Genomic DNA, 20,539 nt, shown 5'->3' with positions numbered 1-20,539 from the left:
AGACACTACCACTACTATAACCAGTCACTACCACTACTATAACCAGTCACTACCACTACTATAACCAGTCACTACCACTACTATAACCAGTCACTACCACTACTATAACTATAACCAGTCACTACCACTACTATAACTATAACCAGTCACTACCACTACTATAACCAGTCACTACCACTACTATAACCAGTCACTACCACTACTATAACCAGTCACTACCACTACTATAACTATAACCAGTCACTACCACTACTATAACCAGTCACTACCACTACTATAACCAGTCACTACCACTACTATAACCAGTCACTACCACTACTATAACCAGTCACTACCACTACTATAACCAGTCACTACTACTACTATAACCAGTCACTACCACTACTATAACCAGTCACTACCACTACTATAACCAGTCACTACCACTACTATAACCAGTCACTACCACTACTATAACCAGTCACTACCACTACTATAACCAGTCACTACCACTACTATAACCAGTCACTACCACTACTATAACCAGTCACTACCACTACTATAACCAAACACTACCACTACTATAACCAGTCACTACCACTACTATAACCAGTCACTAACACTACTATAACCAGTCACTACCACTACTATAACCAGTCACTACCACTACTATAACTATAACCAGACACTACCACTACTATAACCAGTCACCACCACTACGATAACCAGTCACTACCACTACGATAACCAGTCACTACCACTACTATAACCAGTCACTACCACTACTATAACCAGTCACTACCACTACTATAACTATAACCAGACACTACCACTACTATAACCAGTCACTACCACTACTATAACCAGTCACTACCACTACTATAACCAGTCACTACCACTACTATAACCAGTCACCACCACTACTATAACCAGTCACCACCACTACTATAACCAGTCACTACCACTACTATAACCAGTCACTACCACTACTATAACCAGACACTACCACTACTATAACCAGTCACTACCACTACTATAACCAGTCACTACCACTACTATAACCAGTCACTACCACTACTATAACCAGTCACTACCACTACTATAACCAGTCACTACCACTACTATAACCAGTCACTACCACTACTATAACCAGACACTACCACTACTATAACCAGTCACTACCACTACTATAACCAGACACTACCACTACTATAACCAGTCACTACCACTACTATAACCAGTCACTACCATTTCTATAACTATAACCAGTCACTACCACTACTATAACCAGTCACTACCACTACTATAACCAGTCACTACCACTACTATAACCAGTCACTACCACTACTATAACCAGTCACTACCACTACTATAACCAGTCACTACCACTACTATAACCAGTCACTGCCACTACTATAACCAGTCACTGCCACTACTATAACCAGTCACTACCACTACTATAACTATAACCAGACACTACCACTACTATAACCAGTCACTACCACTACTATAACCAGTCACTACCACTACTATAACCAGTCACTACCACTACTATAACCAGTCACTACCACTACTATAACCAGTCACTGCCACTACTATAACCAGACACTACCACTACTATAACCAGACACTACCACTACTACTGTAGACACTACCACTACTATAACCAGTCACTACCACTACTATAACCAGTCACTACCACTACTATAACTATAACCAGACACTACCACTACTATAACCAGTCACTACCACTACTATAACCAGTCACTACCACTACTATAACCAGTCACTACCACTACTATAACCAGTCACTACCACTACTATAACCAGTCACTACCACTACTATAACCAGTCACTATTACTACTATAACCAGTCACTACCACTACTATAACCAGTCACTACCACTACTATAACCAGTCACTACCACTACTATAACTATAACCAGTCACTACCACTACTATAACCAGTCACTACCACTACTATAACTATAACCAGTCACTACCACTACTATAACCAGTCACTACCACTACTATAACTATAACCAGACACTACCACTACTATAACCAGTCACTACCACTACTATAACTATAACCAGTCACTACCACTACTATAACCAGTCACTACCACTACTATAACCAGTCACTACCACTACTATAACCACTCACTACCACTACTATAACCAGTCACTACCACTACTATAACCAGTCACTACCACTACCACTACTATAACCAGTCACTACCACTACTATAACCAGTCACTACCACTACTATAACTATAACCAGACACTACCACTACTATAACCAGTCACTACCACTACTATAACCAGTCACTACCACTACTATAACCAGTCACTGCCACTACTATAACCAGTCACTACCACTACTATAACTATAACCAATCACTACCACTACTATAACCAGTCACTACCACTACTATAACCAGTCACTACCACTACTATAACCAGTCACTACCACTACTATAACCAGTCACTGCCACTACTATAACCAGTCACTGCCACTACTATAACCAGTCACTACCACTACTATAACTATAACCAGACACTACCACTACTATAACCAGTCACTACCACTACTATAACCAGTCACCACCACTACTATAACCAGTCACCACCACTACTATAACCAGTCACCGCCACTACTATAACCAGTCACTGCCACTACTATAACCAGTCACTACCACTACTATAACTATAACCAGTCACTACCACTACTATAACCAGTCACTACCACTACTATAACCAGTCACTACCACTACTATAACCAGTCACTACCACTACTATAACCAGTCACTACCACTACTATAACCAGTCACTACCACTACTATAACCAGTCACTACCACTACTATAACCAGACACTACCACTACTATAACCAGTCACTACCACTACTATAACCAGTCACTACCACTACTATAACCAGTCACTACCACTACTATAACTATAACCAGACACTACCACTACTATAACCAGTCACTACCACTACTATAACTATAACCAGACACTACCACTACTATAACCAGTCACTACCACTACTATAACCAGTCACTACCACTACTATAACCAGTCACCACCACTACTATAACCAGTCACTACCACTACTATAACTATAACCAGTCACTACCACTACTATAACTATAACCAGTCACTACCACTACTATAACCAGTCACTACCACTACTATAACCAGTCACTACCACTACTATAACCAGTCACTACCACTACTATAACCAGTCACTACCACTACTATAACTATAACCAGTCACTACCACTACTATAACCAGTCACTACCACTACTATAACCAGTCACTACCACTACTATAACCAGACACTACCACTACTATAACCAGTCACTACCACTACTATAACCAGTCACTACCACTACTATAACCAGTCACTACCACTACTATAACCAGTCACTACCACTACTATAACTATAACCAGTCACTACCACTACTATAACCAGTCACTACCACTACTATAACCAGTCACTACCACTACTATAACTATAACCAGTCACTACCACTACTATAACCAGTCACTACCACTACTATAACCAGTCACTACCACTACTATAACCAGACACTACCACTACTATAACCAGTCACTACCACTACTATAACCAGTCACTACCACTACTATAACCAGTCACTACCACTACTATAACCAGTCACTACCACTACTATAACCAGTCACTACCACTACTATAACCAGTCACTACCACTACTATAACCAGTCACTACCACTACTATAACCAGTCACTACTACTACTATAACCAGTCACTACCACTACTATAACCAGTCACTACCACTACTATAACCAGTCACTACCACTACTATAACCAGTCACTACCACTACTATAACCAGTCACTACCACTACTATAACCAGTCACTACCACTACTATAACCAGTCACTACCACTACTATAACCAAACACTACCACTACTATAACCAGTCACTACCACTACTATAACCAGTCACTACCACTACTATAACCAGTCACTACCACTACTATAACCAGTCACTACCACTACTATAACTATAACCAGACACTACCACTACTATAACCAGTCACCACCACTACTATAACCAGTCACTACCACTACGATAACCAGTCACTACCACTACTATAACCAGTCACTACCACTACTATAACTATAACCAGACACTACCACTACTATAACCAGTCACCACCACTACTATAACCAGTCACTACCACTACTATAACTATAACCAGACACTACCACTACTATAACCAGTCACCACCACTACTATAACCAGTCACTACCACTACGATAACCAGTCACTACCACTACTATAACCAGTCACTACCACTACTATAACCAGTCACTACCACTACTATAACATACTTAGAAAACATAAATACTTAAAACAAGCTAGCAAGCACAACACATTTTATTCAGGAAATTTACTTTTCTAGTTTATAATGGACTTCTGTTGTCTTGTTGGGGTTTGATGTTTGATTCTATTGTTATTATAGTTATTATTTATTGATTTCATTTCTTATTTAATGTGCATTTTTGTATTACAGGGCTCATTAAAAAAAATATGCCTCTGTTTAAATAAAGGTTCTGAGTCTCCCCTCCAGAACAGCTTCCCTAGCCAGGTAGATAAATACCTGTGGGTCTCCCCTCCAGAACAGCTTCCCTAGCCAGGTAGATAAATACCTGTGGGTCACCCCTCCAGAACAGCTTCCCTAGCCAGGTAGATAAATACCTGTGGGTCACCCCTCCAGAACAGCTTCCCTAGCCAGGTAGATAAATACCTGTGGGTCACCCCTCCAGAACAGCTTCCCTAGCCAGGTAGATAAATACCTGTGGGTCACCCCTCCAGAACAGCTTCCCTAGCCAGGTAGATAAATACCTGTGGGTCTCCCCTCCAGAACAGCTTCCCTAGCCAGGTAGATAAATACCTGTGGGTCTCCCCTCCAGAACAGCTTCCCTAGCCAGGTAGATAAATACCTGTGGGTCTCCCCTCCAGAACAGCTTCTTTAACCAGGTTGCGTGCACTGCGCTAGCAGAAACCACACCCCCTCCTGGGCGAGGGAGCCGATTGGCCAGTTTGGAGATGGACAGGACATTCTGACTGGTTAGAACAGGTTCCAGAGCGGTCAGGGGGTCCGACACCTCATCGGTCATCTTACGGTAGTCCAGCCCTGAGGAAACATATATATATATATATAGTTACCATAACAGAGGAAACAGATATCTAACATACATATAGAGATAAAAATGACATATATAATATATATATAATATATATTTTTAATATATATAATATATATATAATATATACACTACCGCTCAAAAGTTTGGGGTGACTTAGAAATGTCCTTGTTTTTGAAAGAAAAGCACATTTTTTGTCCATTAAAATCACATCAAATTGATCAGAAATACAGTGTAGACATTGTTAATGTTGGAAATGACTATTGTAGCTGGAAACGGCAGATTTTTCATGGAATATCTACGTAGGCGTTACAGAGGCCCATTATCAGCAACCATCACTCCTGTGTTCCAATGGCCCGTTGTGTTAGCTAATCCAAGTTTATCATTTTAAAAGGCTAATTGATCATTAGAAAACCCTTTTGCAATTATGTTAGCACAGCTGAAAACTGTTGATCTGATTAAAGAAGCAATAAAACTGGCCTTCTTTAGACTAGTTGAGTATCTGGAGCATCAGCATTTGTGGGTTCAATTACAGGCTCAAAATGGCCAGAAACAAACAAATTTCTTCTGAAACTCGTCAGTCTATTCTTGTTCTGAGAAATGAAGGCTATGCCATGTGAGAAATTGCCAAGAAACTGAAGATCTCGTACAACACTGTGTACTACTCCCTTCACAGAACAGAGCAAACTGGCCAGAATAGAAAGAGGAGTGGGAGGCCCCGGTGCACAACTGAGCAAGAGGACAAATACATTGGCATGCATAGTTTGAGAAACAGACGCCTCACAGGTCCTCAACTGGCAGCTTCATTAAATAGTACCCGCAAAACACCAGTCTCAACATCAACAGTGAAGAGGCGACTCTGGGATGCTGGCCTTCTAGGCAGAGTTGCAAAGAGAAAGCCATATCTCAGACTGGCCAATAAAAAGAAAAGATTAAGATGGGACACAGACACTGGACAGAGGTACAAGGAGCAATGGTGGGTGACTTGGCATTTGTAATAAAGTGCAAGGCTGAATGATAAACAGAGTCCAGTCTCTGTAAGACAGAGGAGGCTGCATGATAAACAGAGTCCAGTCTCTGTAAGACAGAGGAGGCTGCATGATAAACAGAGTCCAGTCTCTGTTAGACAGAGGAGGCTGCATGATAAACAGAGTCTCTGTAAGACAGAGGAGGCTGCATGATAAACAGAGTCCAGTCTCTGTAAGACAGAGGAGGCTGCATGATAAACAGAGTCCAGTCTCTGTTAGACAGAGGAGGCTGCATGATAAACAGAGTCCAGTCTCTGTAAGACAGAGGAGGCTGCATGATAAACAGAGTCCAGTCTCTGTAAGACAGAGGAGGCTGCATGATAAACATAGTCTCTGTAAGACAGAGGAGGCTGCATGATAAACAGAGTCCAGTCTCTGTAAGATGGAGGAGGCTGCATGATAAACATAGTCCAGTCTCTGTAAGACAGAGGAGGCTGCATGATAAACAGAGTCTCTGTAAGACAGAGGAGGCTGCATGATAAACAGAGTCCAGTCTCTGTAAGATGGAGGAGGCTGCATGATAAATATAGTCCAGTCTCTGTAAGACAGAGGAGGCTGCATGATAAACAGAGTCCAGTCTCTGTAAGACAGAGGAGGCTGCATGATAAACAGAGTCCAGTCTCTGTAAGACAGAGGAGGCTGCATGATAAACAGAGTCCAGTCTCTGTAAGACAGAGGAGGATGTATGCATATACAACAAGTCTCCATAATCAAATACAGAGAGAAAAGTGGCCTGAAACAAGCTTCTTTCTAGCAATAAGCGGGAAGCAAGACTTATTACGAAAATATAAACCCAATTTAAATTTAAGCTTTGTCACAAGATTATCCACATGAACTTTAAAGGACAACTTGTCATCCAACCATATACACCTTGGTATTTGTAGGATGACACTTTTTCAATGGATAAGCCACCGGATGTGGCAATGCTAACGTTCTCTGGCAGAGTTATAGCTCTGGGAAAGGTCATGAATGATGTATTTATTTTACATTCTAGACCAGTTTGAGACCATAAAGGGAGGCCTGCAGTGACTGAAAAGCAGTCTGGAGCTCTTCAACAGCCTGAACCAGAGAAGGAGCACATTAACCTCTTATGGCTGAAGGGGCAGTATTGAGTAGCTTGGATGAAAGGTGCACAGAGGTGCCCAGAGTAAACTGCCTGCTCCTCAGTCATAGTTGTTAATATATGCATATTATTATTAGTATTGGATAGAAAACACTCTGAAGTTTCTAAAACTGTTTGAATGATGTCTGTGAGTATAACAGAACTCATATGGCAGGCAAAAACCTGAGAAGAAATCCAAACAGGAAGTGCGAAATCTGAGGTTGGTCGATTTTCAACCAAGATCCCATTGAAATCACAGTGAGATATGGATGAGTTTGCACATCCTACAGCTTCCACTAGATGTCAACAGTCTGTAGAACCTTGTCTGATGCCTATACTGTGAGGGGGGCCGAATGAGAGGGGAATTAGTCAGGTCTACCATGACCTGACCATGTGCGTTCACATGAGAGGGAGCTCTGTTCCATCGCTCATCTGAAGTCAATGGAATTCTCCGGTTGGAACGTTATTCAAGATTTATGTTAACAACATTCTAAAGATTGATTCAATACATCGTTTGACATGTTTCTACTGACTGTTACGGAACTTTTGGACATTTCGTCAGGTTTTAGTGAACGCGCTTCGTGACTTTGGAATTGTTTACCAAACGCGCTAACCTAAGTAACTAATTGGACATAAATAACGGACATTATCGAACAGATCAAGCATTTATTGTGGACCTGGGATTCCTGGGAGTGCATTCTGATGAAGATCATCAAAGGGAATATTTATCATGTATTTTCTGGTTTCTGTTGAGTCCAACATGGCGGCTAATTTGGCTATTGTTCTGAGCTCCGTCTCAGATTATTGCATGGTTTGCTTTTTCCGTAAAGTTTTTTTGAAATCTGACACAGCGGTTGCATTAAGGAGAGGTATATCTATAATTCCATGTGTATAACTTGTATTATCATCTACAGTTATGATGAGTATTTCTGTTGAAACGATGTGGCTATGCAAATCCCTCTATGTTTTTGGAACTAGTGAATGTAACGCGCCAATGTAAACTCAGACTTTTTTATATAAATGTGAACTTTATCAAACAAAACATACATGTATTGTGTAACATGAAGTCCTATGAGTGTCATCTGATGAAGATCATCAAAGGTTAGTGATAGATTTTATCTCTATTTGTGCTTTTTGTGACTGCTATCTTTCGCTGGAAAAATGGCTTTGCTTATTGTGGTTTGGTGGTGACCTAACATAATCGTTTGTAGTGCTTTCGCTGTAAAGCCTATTTGAAATCGGACACTTTGGTGGGATTAACAACAAGATTACCTTTAAAATGGTATAAGATACTTGTATGTTTGAGGACTTTTAATTATGAGATTTCTGTTGTTTGAATTTGGCACCCTGCACTTTCACTGGCTTGTTGTCATATCGATCCCGTTAACGGGATTGCAGCCATAAGACGTAAATATATGACTATCATCTGCATATAGATGTAACTTTGCTGGTTGCATCCCGTTTCCCAAATCATTAATAAACATTGAGAACAACACAGGACCTACAACGGAACCCTGGGGGACACCTCTATTAATCTCTAGACAGCTAGACGTGTGATGGTCAGTATATAACACACAGTGTTCTGTCAGAAAGATAGTTCCCTAAACCAATTTACTTCCCCCTTCGCTGAGACCAATGTTTCTGAATCTAGCGAGCAACAATTCAAGGTCATCTAAATCAAAATGCCTTTTGATAAATACACAAGCAGAGCAACACAATGTTGCATTTTACATTTAAGTCATTTAGCAGACGCTCTTATCCAGAGCGACTTACAAATACATACATTCATACTTTTTTTTTTTTTGTACTGGCCCCCCGTGGGAATCGAACCCACAACCCTGGCGTTGCAAGCGCCATGCTCTACCAACTGAGCCCCACGGGGTTGCTTTATATCAAGTGCGCTAATGATGTGGTTTGCCACACTGCCTTAGCTGTAGAGTGCGGTGCTGTTCAAGTCACCAGCCTCCACTGGTGTGTGTGTGTGGTAGAAGGGCTGGTGTTATGAGGGACAGGAGGGCAGGAAGTGATGCGTGAAAATACTGTTGACAACTTCCTGTCGAGTTCGGAACCCACGGGCGGAACGACACACGCACAAACCACGTACACACACACCATAGAGTCCTGGTCTAAAGTAGTGCACTGCATAGGGAATAGGGTGCCACAGAGCCTTGGTCTAAAGTAGTGACGGCCCTGGCTGTTGCCTAACCGGTAGTGACGGCCCTGGATGTTGCCTTACCGGTAGTGACGGCCCTGGCTGTTGCCTAACCGGTAGTGACGGCCCTGGCTGTTGCCTAACCGGGAGTGACGGCCCTGGCTGCTGCCTAACCGGGAGTGACGGCCCTGGCTGCTGCCTAACCGGGAGTGACGGCCCTGGCTGCTGCCTAACCGGTAGTGACGGCCCTGGCTGTTGCCTAACCGGTAGTGACGGCCCTGGCTGTTGCCTAACCGGGAGTGACGGCCCTGGCTGCTGCCTAACCGGGAGTGACGGCCCTGGCTGCTGCCTAACCGGGAGTGACGGCCCTGGCTGCTGCCTAACCGGGAGTGACGGCCCCGGCTGCTGCCTAACCGGGAGTGACGGCCCCGGCTGTTGCCTTACCGGTAGTGACGGAGCGTAGCTTCTTGAGCAGTTTGATGTGAGTGTCAGGGGTGATGACGGAAGAGCAGTACGATCCACAACCACAGTTCTCCAACAGAATATAGTAATACAGCAGCCTAGAAAGGACAGGGAGAGGAGAAGAGGGAGAGGGGGGAGAGGGAGAGGAGGGAGAGGGGGGAGAGGGAGAGGAGGGAGGAGAGGGAGAGGAGAAGAGGGGATAATCAGGGAGAGGAGAGGAGGAAGAGGGGGGAGAGGGAGAGGAGAAGAGGGAGAGGGAGGAGAGGGAGAGGGGGGAGAGGGGGGAGAGGGAGAGGAGGGAGAGGGGGGAGAGGGGGGAGAGGGAGAGGAGGGAGAGGAGGGAGAGGGAGAGGAGGGAGAGGAGGGAGGAGAGGGAGAGGAGGGAGGAGAGGGAGAGGAGAAGAGGGGGGAGAGGGAGAGGAGGGAGAGGGAGAGGAGGGAGAGGAGGGAGGAGAGGGAGAGGAGGGAGGAGAGGGAGAGGAGAAGAGGGAGAGGAGGGAGAGGGAGAGGGGGGAGAGGGGGGAGAGGGAGAGGGGGGAGAGGGAGAGGGGGGAGAGGGAGAGGAGGGAGAGGGAGAGGAAGGAGAGGGGGGGAGGGAGAGGAGGGAGAGGGGGGAGAGGGAGAGGGGGAGAGGGAGAGGAGGGAGAGGGGGGAGAGGGAGAGGGGGGAGAGGGAGAGGAGGGAGAGGGGGGAGAGGAGGGAGGAGAGGGAGAGGAGGGAGGAGAAGAGGGGATAATCAGGGAGAGGAGAAGAGGGAGAGGGAGGAGAGGGAGAGGAGGGAGAGGGAGGAGAGGGAGAGGGAGGAGAGGGAGAGAGAGGGAGAGGGAGGAGAGGGAGAGAGAGGAGAGGGGGGAGAGGAGGGAGAGGAGGGAGGAGAGGGAGAGGAGGGAGAGGAGGGAGGAGAGGGAGAGGAGAAGAGGGAGAGGAGGGAGGAGAAGAGGGGATAATCAGGGAGAGGAGAAGAGGGAGAGGGAGGAGAGGGAGAGGAGGGAGAGGGAGAGGGGGGAGAGGGAGGAGAGGGAGAGGGGGGAGAGGGAGAGGGGGGAGAGGAGGGAGAGGAGGGAGGAGAGGGAGAGGAGGGAGAGGAGGGAGGAGAGGGAGAGGAGAAGAGGGAGAGGGGGGAGAGGGAGAGGGGGGAGAGGGGGGAGAGGGAGAGGAGGGAGAGGGAGAGGAGGGAGAGGGAGAGGGGGAGAGGGAGAGGAAGGAGAGGGGGGAGAGGGAGAGGAGGGAGAGGGGGGAGAGGGAGAGGGGGAGAGGGAGAGGAGGGAGAGGGGGGAGAGGGAGAGGAGGGAGAGGAGGGAGAGGAGGAGGGAGAGGGAGAGGAGGAGAGGAGAAGAGGGAGAGGGAGAAGAGGGAGAGGGAGAGGGAGAGAGAGAGGAGAGGGGAGAATCAGGGAGAGGAGGATCAGGGAGAGGAGAAGAGGATCAGGGAGAGGAGAGGAGGATCAGGGAGAGGAGAGGAGGATCAGGGAGAGGAGGATCAGGGAGAGGAGGATCAGGGAGAGGAGAGGAGGATCAGGGAGAGGAGAGGAGGATCAGGGAGAGGAGAAGAGGATCAGGGAGAGGAGAGGAGGATCAGGGAGAGGAGAGGTGGATCAGGGAGAGGAGAATCGGGGAGAGGATGATCAGGGAGAGGAGAAGAGGATCAGGGAGAGGAGAAGATGATCAGGGAGAGGAGAGGAGAATCAGGGAGAGGAGAGGAGAATCAGGGAGAGGATGACCAGGGAGAGGAGGATCAGGGAGAGGAGAGGAGGATCAGGTAGAGGAGAGGAGGATCAGGGAGAGGAGAAGATGATCAGGGAGAGGAGAAGATGATCAGGGAGAGGAGGATCGGGGAGAGGAGAGGAGGATCAGGGAGAGGAGAGGAGGATCAGGGAGAGGAGAGGAGGATCAGGGAGAGGAGAATCGGGGAGAGGAGAATCGGGGAGAGGAGAATCGGGGAGAGGATAGGAGGATCGGGGAGAGGAGAAGATGATCAGGGAGAGGAGAGGAGGATCAGGGAGAGGAGAGGTGGATCAGGGAGAGGAGAGGAGGATCAGGGAGAGGAGAGGAGGATCAGGGAGAGGAGAGGAGGATCAGGGAGAGGAGAGGAGGATCAGGGAGAGGAGAGGAGGATCAGGGAGGGGAGAGGTGGATCAGGGAGAGGAGAGGAGGATCAGGGAGAGGAGAGGAGGATCAGGGAGAGGAGAGGAGGATCAGGGAGGGGAGAGGTGGATCAGGGAGAGGAGAAGAAGATCAGGGAGAGGAGAGGAGGATCAGGGAGAGGAGGATCAGGGAGAGGAGAGGAGGATCAGGGAGAGGAGAGGAGGATCAGGGAGAGGAGAAGAGGATCAGGGAGAGGAGAGGAGGATCAGGGAGAGGAGAGGAGGATCAGGGAGAGGAGAGGAGGATCAGGGAGAGGAGAGGAGGATCAGGGAGAGGAGAGGAGGATCAGGGAGAGGAGAAGAGGATCAGGGAGAGGAGAGGTGGATCAGGGAGAGGAGAAGAGGATCAGGGAGAGGAGAATCGGGGAGAGGAGAGGAGGATCAGGGAGAGGAGAATCGGGGAGAGGAGAGGAGGATCGGGGAGAGGACAAGATGATCAGGGAGAGGAGAGGAGGATCAGGGAGAGGAGAGGTGGATCAGGGAGAGGATAGGAGGATCAGGGAGAGGAGAGGAGGATCAGGGAGAGGCGAGGAGGATCAGGGAGAGGCGAGGAGGATCAGGGAGAGGAGAGGAGGATCAGGGAGAGGAGAAGAGGATCAGGGAGAGGAGAAGAGGATCAGGGAGAGGAGAAGAGGATCAGGGAGAGGAGAAGAGGATCAGGGAGAGGAGAGGTGGATCAGGGAGAGGAGGATCAGGGAGAGGAGAGGAGGATCAGGGAGAGGAGAAGAGGATCAGGGAGAGGAGAAGAGGATCAGGGAGAGGAGAGGAGGATCAGGGAGAGGAGAGGAGGATCAGGGAGAGGAGAGGAGGATCAGGGAGAGGAGAGGAGAATCAGGGAGAAGAGAGGAGGATCAGGGAGAGGAGAAGAGGATCAGGGAGAGGAGAGGTGGATCAGGGAGAGGAGAGGAGGATCAGGGAGAGGAGAGGAGGATCAGGGAGAGGAGAGGAGGATCAGGGAGAGGAGAGGTGGATCAGGGAGAGGAGAGGAGGATCAGGGAGAGGAGAGGAGGATCAGGGAGAGGAGAGGTGGATCAGGGAGAGGAGAGGAGAATCAGGGAGAGGAGAGGAGGATCAGGGAGAGGAGAGGAGAATCAGGGAGAGGAGAGGAGGATCAGGGAGAGGAGAGGAGGATCAGGGAGAGGAGAGGTGGATCAGGGAGAGGAGAGGAGGATCAGGGAGAGGAGAGGAGGATCAGGGAGAGGAGAGGAGGATCAGGGAGAGGAGAGGAGGATCAGGGAGAGGAGAGGAGGATCAGGGAGAGGAGAGGAGGATCAGGGAGAGGAGAGGAGGATCAGGGAGAGGAGAAGATGATCACCTTTAATGGATGGACCTTTTAAAAGGGTTACTTCGAGATTTTGGCAATGAGGAAAAACTTGTGGATACTATTTTGATGTATCTGAGTGCAGTTTGAAGGAATTAGCTAATTAGCATTAACACAATGACTGGATGTCTATGGGGATACAATCACAGCATGCTAACAGATACCCATAGACTTCCAGTCTATAAAGCACAGCATGCTAGCAGATACCCATAAACTACCAGTCTATAAAATACAGCATGCTAGCAGATACTCATAGACTTCCAGTCTATAAAACATAGCATGCTAGCAGATACCCATTGACTACCAGTCGATAAAACATAGCATGCTAGCAGATACCCATAGACTTCCAGTCTATTAAACATAGCATGCTAGCAGATACCACATAGCATGCTAGCAGATACCCATAGACCTCCAGTCTATAAAACATAGCATGCTAGCAGATACCCATAGACTTCCAGTCTATAAAACATAGCATGCTAGCAGATACCCATAGACTTCCAGTCTATAAAACATAGCATGCTAGCAGATACCCATAGACCTCCAGTCTATAAAACATAGCATGCTAGCAGATACCCATAGACTACCAGTCTATAAAACACAGCATGCTAGTAGATACCCATAGACTTCCAGTCTATAAAACATAGCATGCTAGCAGATACCCATAGACCTCCAGTCTATAAAACACAGCATGCTAGCAGATACCCATAGACTTCCAGTCTATAAAACATAGCATGCTAGCAGATACCCATAGACCTCCAGTCTATAAAACACAGCATGCTAGCAGATACCCATAGACCTCCAGTCTATAAAACACAGCATGCTAGCAGATACCCATAGACCTCCAGTCTATAAAACATAGCATGCTAGCAGATACCCATAGACTTCCAGTCATTGCGCTAATGCTAGTTAGTACTGGATCGTGAAACATCCTCCATATACGGGACACAGAGACATTAAACATGGTATTCACCAGTTCATCGGGATCTGGGGACGTAGACAGAGGGCCTCATTGCCAAAATCAGGAAGTTTAAGGACACTGGCCAGCTGGGCTTGTAGACTGTCATGATGCTAGATGGGGACATTTTGTACTAGCCACTGAAGGCTGCTATATCCCTAATGTAAATAATTAGATTCATTTCAATCCCTGGATACACATTGAATTCTCACCTCAATCTGATTATATAGGATACTTGTGAAATATCGGAGTGTCCCAGAGGATTAAGAACCACTGTGACAGACAGTGAAGAATGAAGGAGTGTTTGTACCTGGGCAGATCTGTCCCTTCCACGGAGGTCAACACATATTTAGACATGTGACTGTAGAAAGACTCAGGATCTGACTTCAGAGAGTCAAATAGAGCCAAGGTGTCCACACGACCCTCGATGTCCTTGGTAGAGAGACTGAGGAGGGGGAGGAGAGGGGGAGGAGAAGAGGAGGAGATGAGGGGGAGGAGAGGGGGAGGAGGAGATGAGGGGGAGGAGAGGGGGAGGAGGAGATGAGGAGGAGGAGGAGGAGGAGGAGATGAGGAGGAGATGAGGAGGAGAGGGGGAGGAGGAGATGAGGAGGAGGAGAGGGGGAGGAGGAGAGGAGGAGGAGATGAGGGGGAGGAGAGGGGGAGGAGGAGATGAGGAGGAGGAGATGAGGAGGAGGAGAGGGGGAGGAGGAGATGAGGAGGAGGAGGAGGGGGAGGAGGAGATGAGGAGGAGAGGAGGAGGAGATGAGGAGGAAGAGAGGGGGAGGAGAGGGGGAGGAGAGGAGGAGGAGATGAGGGGGAGGAGAGGAGGAGGGGAAGGAGATGAGAAAGAGGGGGAGGAGAGGAGGAGGAGATGAGGGGGAGATGAGGGGGAGGAGAGGAGGAGGAGATGAGGGGGAGGAGAGGAGGAGGAGATGAGGGGGAGGAGAGGAGGAGGAGATGAGGGGGAGGAGAGGAGGAGGAGATGAGGGGGAGGAGAGGGGGAGGAGAGGAGGAGGAGATGAGGAGGAGATGAGGAGGAAGAGAGGGGGAGGAGGAGGAGATGATGAGGAGGAGGAGAGGGGGAGGAGGAGAGGAGGAGATGAGGGGGAGGAGGAGAGGAGGAGATGAGGGGGAGAGGAGGAGATGAGGAGGAGGAGATGAGGAGGAGGAGAGGGGGAGGAGGAGATGAGGAGGAGGAGAGGGGGAAGAGGAGAGGGAGAGGGGGAGGAGGAGATGAGGAGGAGGAGATGAGGAGGAGGAGATGAGGAGGAGGAGAGGGGGAGGAGGAGAGGGGGAGGAGGAGAGGGAGAGGGGGAGGAGGAGAGGGGGAGGAGGAGATGAGGAGGAGGAGATGAGGAGGAGGAGAGGGGGAGGAGGAGAGGGAGAGGGGGAGGAGGAGATGAGGAGGAGGAGATGAGGAGGAGGAGATGAGGAGGAGATGAGGAGGAGACATTAGTGTATATAATATCATCATCAGTAGTCCACAACCAAAGAAAGAGAAAAAGACCTCCTGCCAAATGTATGACCATATTAGAGACACATATTTCCCTCAGATTACACAGATCCACAAAGAATTAGAAATCAAACCCTATTTTGATAAACTCCCATATCTACTGGGTGAAATACCACAATGTGACATCACAGCAGCAAGATTTGTGACCTGTTGCCACCAGAAAAGGGAAACCAGTGAAGAATAAACACCATTGTAAATACAACCCATATTTACGTTTATTTATTTTCCCTTTTGTACTTTAACTATTTGCACATCGTTAGAACATTGTATATAGACATAATATGACATTAGAAATGTCTCTATTCCTTTGGAACTTTTGTGTGAGTGTAATATTCACTGTTAATTTATATTGTTATTTTTTCACTTATGTTTATGATCTATTTCACTTGCTTTGGCTATCTTAACATACGTTGCCAATNCACTTGCTTTGGCTATCTTAACATACGTTGCCAATAAAGACCCTTAAATTGAAATTGAGAGAGAGACAGAGAGAGAGAGGGTGTGTGTGTGTGTGTATGTGTATGTGTGTGTGTGTGTGTGTGTGTGTGTGTGTGTGTGTGTGTGTGTGTGTGTGTGAGTGTGAGTGTGAGTGTGTGTGTGTGTGTGTGTGTGTGTGTATGTGTGTGTGTGTATGTGTGAGTGTGTGTGTGTGTGTGTGTGTGTGTGTGTGTGTGTGTGTGTGTGTATGTGTATGTGTATGTGTGAGTGTGAGTGTGAGTGTGTGTGTGTGTGTGTGTTACCCGCTGTCAGTGAAGAGGAATTCCAGGTGAGTCATGTAGATATCCCAGAGGAGAATGCTGTAGCGCTGGGCAAGAGACAGACTGATCCTCCACACGCTGTCATCCAGGGTCCTGCAACACACAGCAAACATACATTTCTGGAAAACCTGGTCATTTTGGTTAAAAAAAATCACTGCACTTACCCGTCTGCCCCCCCCCCCCCCCCCCCCCTACTCCCTCCCTACTCCCGTCTGTCTCCCCCCCTCCCTACTCCCGTCTGTCTCCCCCCCCTCCCTACTCCCGTCTGTCCCCCCCCCTCCCTACTCCCGTCTGTCTCCCCCCCCCTCCCTACTCCCGTCTGTCCCCCCTCCCTACTCCCGTCTGCCCCCCCCCCTCCCTACTCCCGTCTGTCTCCCCCGCCCCCCCCTCCCTACTCCCGTCTGTCTCCCCCGCCCCCCCTCCCTCCTCCCGTCTGCCCCCCCCACCCCTCCCCCTACTCCCGTCTGTCCCCCCCCCTCCCTACTCCCGTCTGTCCCCCCCACCCCCCCCTACTTCCGTCTGTCTCCCCCCCCCCTCCCTCCTCCCGTCTGTCTCCCCCCCTCCCTACTCCCGTCTGCCCCCCCCCCTACTCCCGTCTGTCTCCCCCCCCCCCCCTCCCTACTCCCGTCTGCCCCCCCCCTACTCCCGTCTGTCTCCCCCCCCCCCCCTCCCTACTCCCGTCTGTCCCCCCCCCCCTCCCTATAACCGTCTGTCCCCCCCCCTCCCTATACCCGTCTGTCTCCCCCCCCTCCCTACTCCCGTCTGTCCCCCCTCCCTACTCCCGTCTGCCCCCCCCCTCCCTACTCCCGTCTGTCTCCCCCGCCCCCCCCTCCCTACTCCCGTCTGTCTCCCCCCGCCCCCCCCCTCCCTCCTCCCGTCTGCCCCCCCCACCCCTCCCCCTACTCCCGTCTGTCCCCCCCCCCTCCCTACTCCCGTCTGTCCCCCCCCCACCCCCCCTACTTCCGTCTGTCTCCCCCCCCTCCCTCCTCCCGTCTGTCTCCCCCCTCCCTACTCCCGTCTGCCCCCCCCCTACTCCCGTCTGTCTCCCCCCCCCCCCCCCTCCCTACTCCCGTCTGTCCCCCCCCCCCTCCCTATAACCGTCTGTCCCCCCCCCCCTCCCTATACCCGTCTGTCTCCCCCCCCTCCCTACTCCCGTCTGTCCCCCCCCCTCCCTACTCCCCCCCCCCCCTCCTCCCGTCTGTCCCCCCCCCCTCCCTACTCCCGTCTGTCCCCCCCCCTCCCTACTCCCGTCTGTCTCCCCCCCCCTCCCTACTCCCCCCCCCCCCCCCCTCCTCCCGTCTGTCTCCCCCCCCCCCCCCCCCTCCCTACTCCCCCCCCCCCTCCTCCCATCTGTCCCCCCCTCCCTACTCACTCAGTCAGCCCCAGTCTGGTCTGTTTCTTGTAGTGTGTGTCGGAACTGAATAGGTTTATGTCCACCCCTCCCCCCCCCCCCTCCTCCCATCTGTCCCCCCCCTCCCTCCTCTCGTCTGTCCCCCCCCCCCCCCCCCCTCCTCCCGTCTGTCCCCCCCTCCCTACTCACTCAGTCAGCCCCAGTATGGTCTGTTTCTTGTAGTGTGTGTCGGAACTGAATCGTTTTATGTCCACGCCACGTCCCAGACCCTGCAACACCTGGGCCTGCGTCAGGTCTGTCAGACGCTCGTTATACACCTGGAGCTGGCCAATCAACTCCTCCACGTCCGCTGGCCAATCAGAATGGGCCGTCACGTGCTGGGTGACCAATCGGATCAGCTCCTTGGGGTCGGCCTGAGTAAGAAACAGGTCAAATGCATCCTTCCTCAGGCACACAGCCTCACCTGGCAATAAAGTCATATTTTTACAAAACGTATATATACACTGCTCAAAAAAATAAAGGGAACACTTAAACAACACAATGTAACGCCAAGTCAATCACACTTCTGTGAAATCAAACTGTCCACTTAGGAAGCAACACTGATTGACAATAAATTTCACATGCTGTTGTGCAAATAGAATAGACAAAAGGTGGAAATTATAGGCAATTAGCAAGACACCCCCCAAAACAGGAGTGATTCTGCAGGTGGTGACCACAGACCACTTCTCGGTTCCTATGCTTCCTGGCTGATGTTTTGGTCACTTTTGAATGCTGGTGGTGCTCTCACTCTAGTGGTAGCATGAGACGGAGTCTACAACCCACACAAGTGGCTCAGGTAGTGCAGTTCATCCAGGATGGCACATCAATGTGAGCTGTGGCAAAAAGGTTTGCTGTGTCTGTCAGCGTAGTGTTCAGAGCATGGAGGCGCTACCAGGAGACAGGCCAGTACATCAGGAGACGTGGAGGAGGCCGTAGGAGGGCAACAACCCAGCAGCAGGACCGCTACCTCCGCCTTTGTGCAAGGAGGAGGAGGTGGAGCACTGCCAGAGCCCTGCAAAATGACCTCCAGCAGGCCACAAATGTGCATGTGTCTGCTCAAACGGTCAGAAACAGACTCCATGAGGGTGGTATGAGGGCCCGACGTCCACAGGTGGGGGTTGTGCTTACAGCCCAACACCGTGCAGGACGTTTGGCATTTGCCAGAGAACACCAAGATTGGCAAATTCGCCACTGGCGCCCTGTGCTCTTCACAGATGAAAGCAGGTTCACACTGAGCACATGAGCACATGTGACAGACGTGACAGAGTCTGGAGACGCCGTGGAGAACGTTCTGCTGCCTGCAACATCCTCCAGCATGACCGGTTTGGCGATGGGTCAGTCATGGTGTGGGGTGGCATTTCTTTGGGGAGCCGCACAGCCCTCCATGTGCTCGCCAGAGGTAAACTGACTGCCATTAGGTACCGAGATGAGATCCTCAGACCCCTTGTGAGACCATATGCTAGTGCGGTTCACCCTGGGTTCCTCCTAATGCAAGACAATGCTAGAACTCATGTGGCTGGCGTGTGTCAGCAGTTCCTGCAAGAGAAAGGAATTGATGCTATGGACTGGCCCGCCCATTCCCCAGACCTGAATCCAATTGAGCACATCTGGGACATCATGTCTCGCTCCATCCACCAATGCCACGTTGCACCACAGACTGTCCAGGAGTTGGCGGATGCTTTAGTACAGGTCTGGGAGGAGATCACTCAGGAGACCATCCGCAACCTCATCAGGAGCATGCCCAGGCGTTGTAGGGAGGTCATACAGGGACGTGGAGGCCACACACACTACTGAGCCTCATTTTGCCTTGTTTTAAGGACATTACATCAAAGTTGGATCAGCCTGTAGTGTGGTTTTCCACTTTAATTTTGAGTGTGACTCCAAATCCAGACCTCCATGGGTTGATAAATTTGATTTACATTGATAATTTTTGTGTAATTTTGTTGTCAGCACATTCAACTATGTAAAAAAAAAAGTATTTAATAAGAATATTTCATTCATTCAGATATAGGATGTGTTATTTTAGTGTTCCCTTTATTTTTTTGAGCAGTGTATATAGAAACACACACACACGTACACCTTAGCCAAATACATTTCAACTCAGTTTTTCACAATTCCTGACATTTAATCCTAGTAAAAAATTCCCTGTTTTAGGTCAGTTAGGATCACCACTTTATTTTAAGAAACAGAAATGTGAGAATAATAGTAGAGAAAGTGATTTATTTCAGCTTTTATTTCTTTCATCAAATTCCCAGTGGGTCAGAAGTGAACATACACTCAATTAGTATTTGGCAGCACTGCCTTTATATTGTATAACCTGGGACAAACGTTTCGGGTAGCCTTCCACAAGCTCCCCACAATAAGTTGGGTGAATTTTGTCCCATTCCTCCTGAGAGAGCTGGTGCAACTGAGTCAGGTTTGTAGGCCTCCTTGCTCAAACACACTTTTTCAGTTCTGCCACAAATCTTCTATTGGATTGAGGTCAGGGCTTTGTGATGGCCCCTCCAAAACCTTGAATTTGTTGTCCTAAAGC

The 20,539-nt window shown here is 49.0% G+C and overlaps 1 protein-coding gene across 1 annotated transcript in view; it reads right to left on the bottom strand.

The window, feature by feature from the left end:
* nbas (NBAS subunit of NRZ tethering complex) overlaps nt 1–20,539 on the bottom strand; it is a 346,091-nt gene that overhangs the window by 66,318 nt on the left and 259,234 nt on the right. Inside the window, exons 41-45 of the mRNA XM_055911766.1 lie at nt 18,157–18,380; nt 16,599–16,709; nt 14,656–14,790; nt 9,909–10,024; nt 4,979–5,172 (exon numbers count right to left, since the gene is read on the bottom strand). Coding sequence (XP_055767741.1) covers nt 4,979–5,172; nt 9,909–10,024; nt 14,656–14,790; nt 16,599–16,709; nt 18,157–18,380 — 780 coding nt within the window. The remainder of the gene's footprint in view (nt 1–4,978; nt 5,173–9,908; nt 10,025–14,655; nt 14,791–16,598; nt 16,710–18,156; nt 18,381–20,539) is intronic.

This window comes from Salvelinus fontinalis, unplaced genomic scaffold (genome assembly GCF_029448725.1).
Source record: "Salvelinus fontinalis isolate EN_2023a unplaced genomic scaffold, ASM2944872v1 scaffold_0091, whole genome shotgun sequence".
Lineage (NCBI taxonomy): Eukaryota > Metazoa > Chordata > Actinopteri > Salmoniformes > Salmonidae > Salvelinus > Salvelinus fontinalis.
This window is presented reverse-complemented; position numbering and strand designations above follow the sequence as displayed.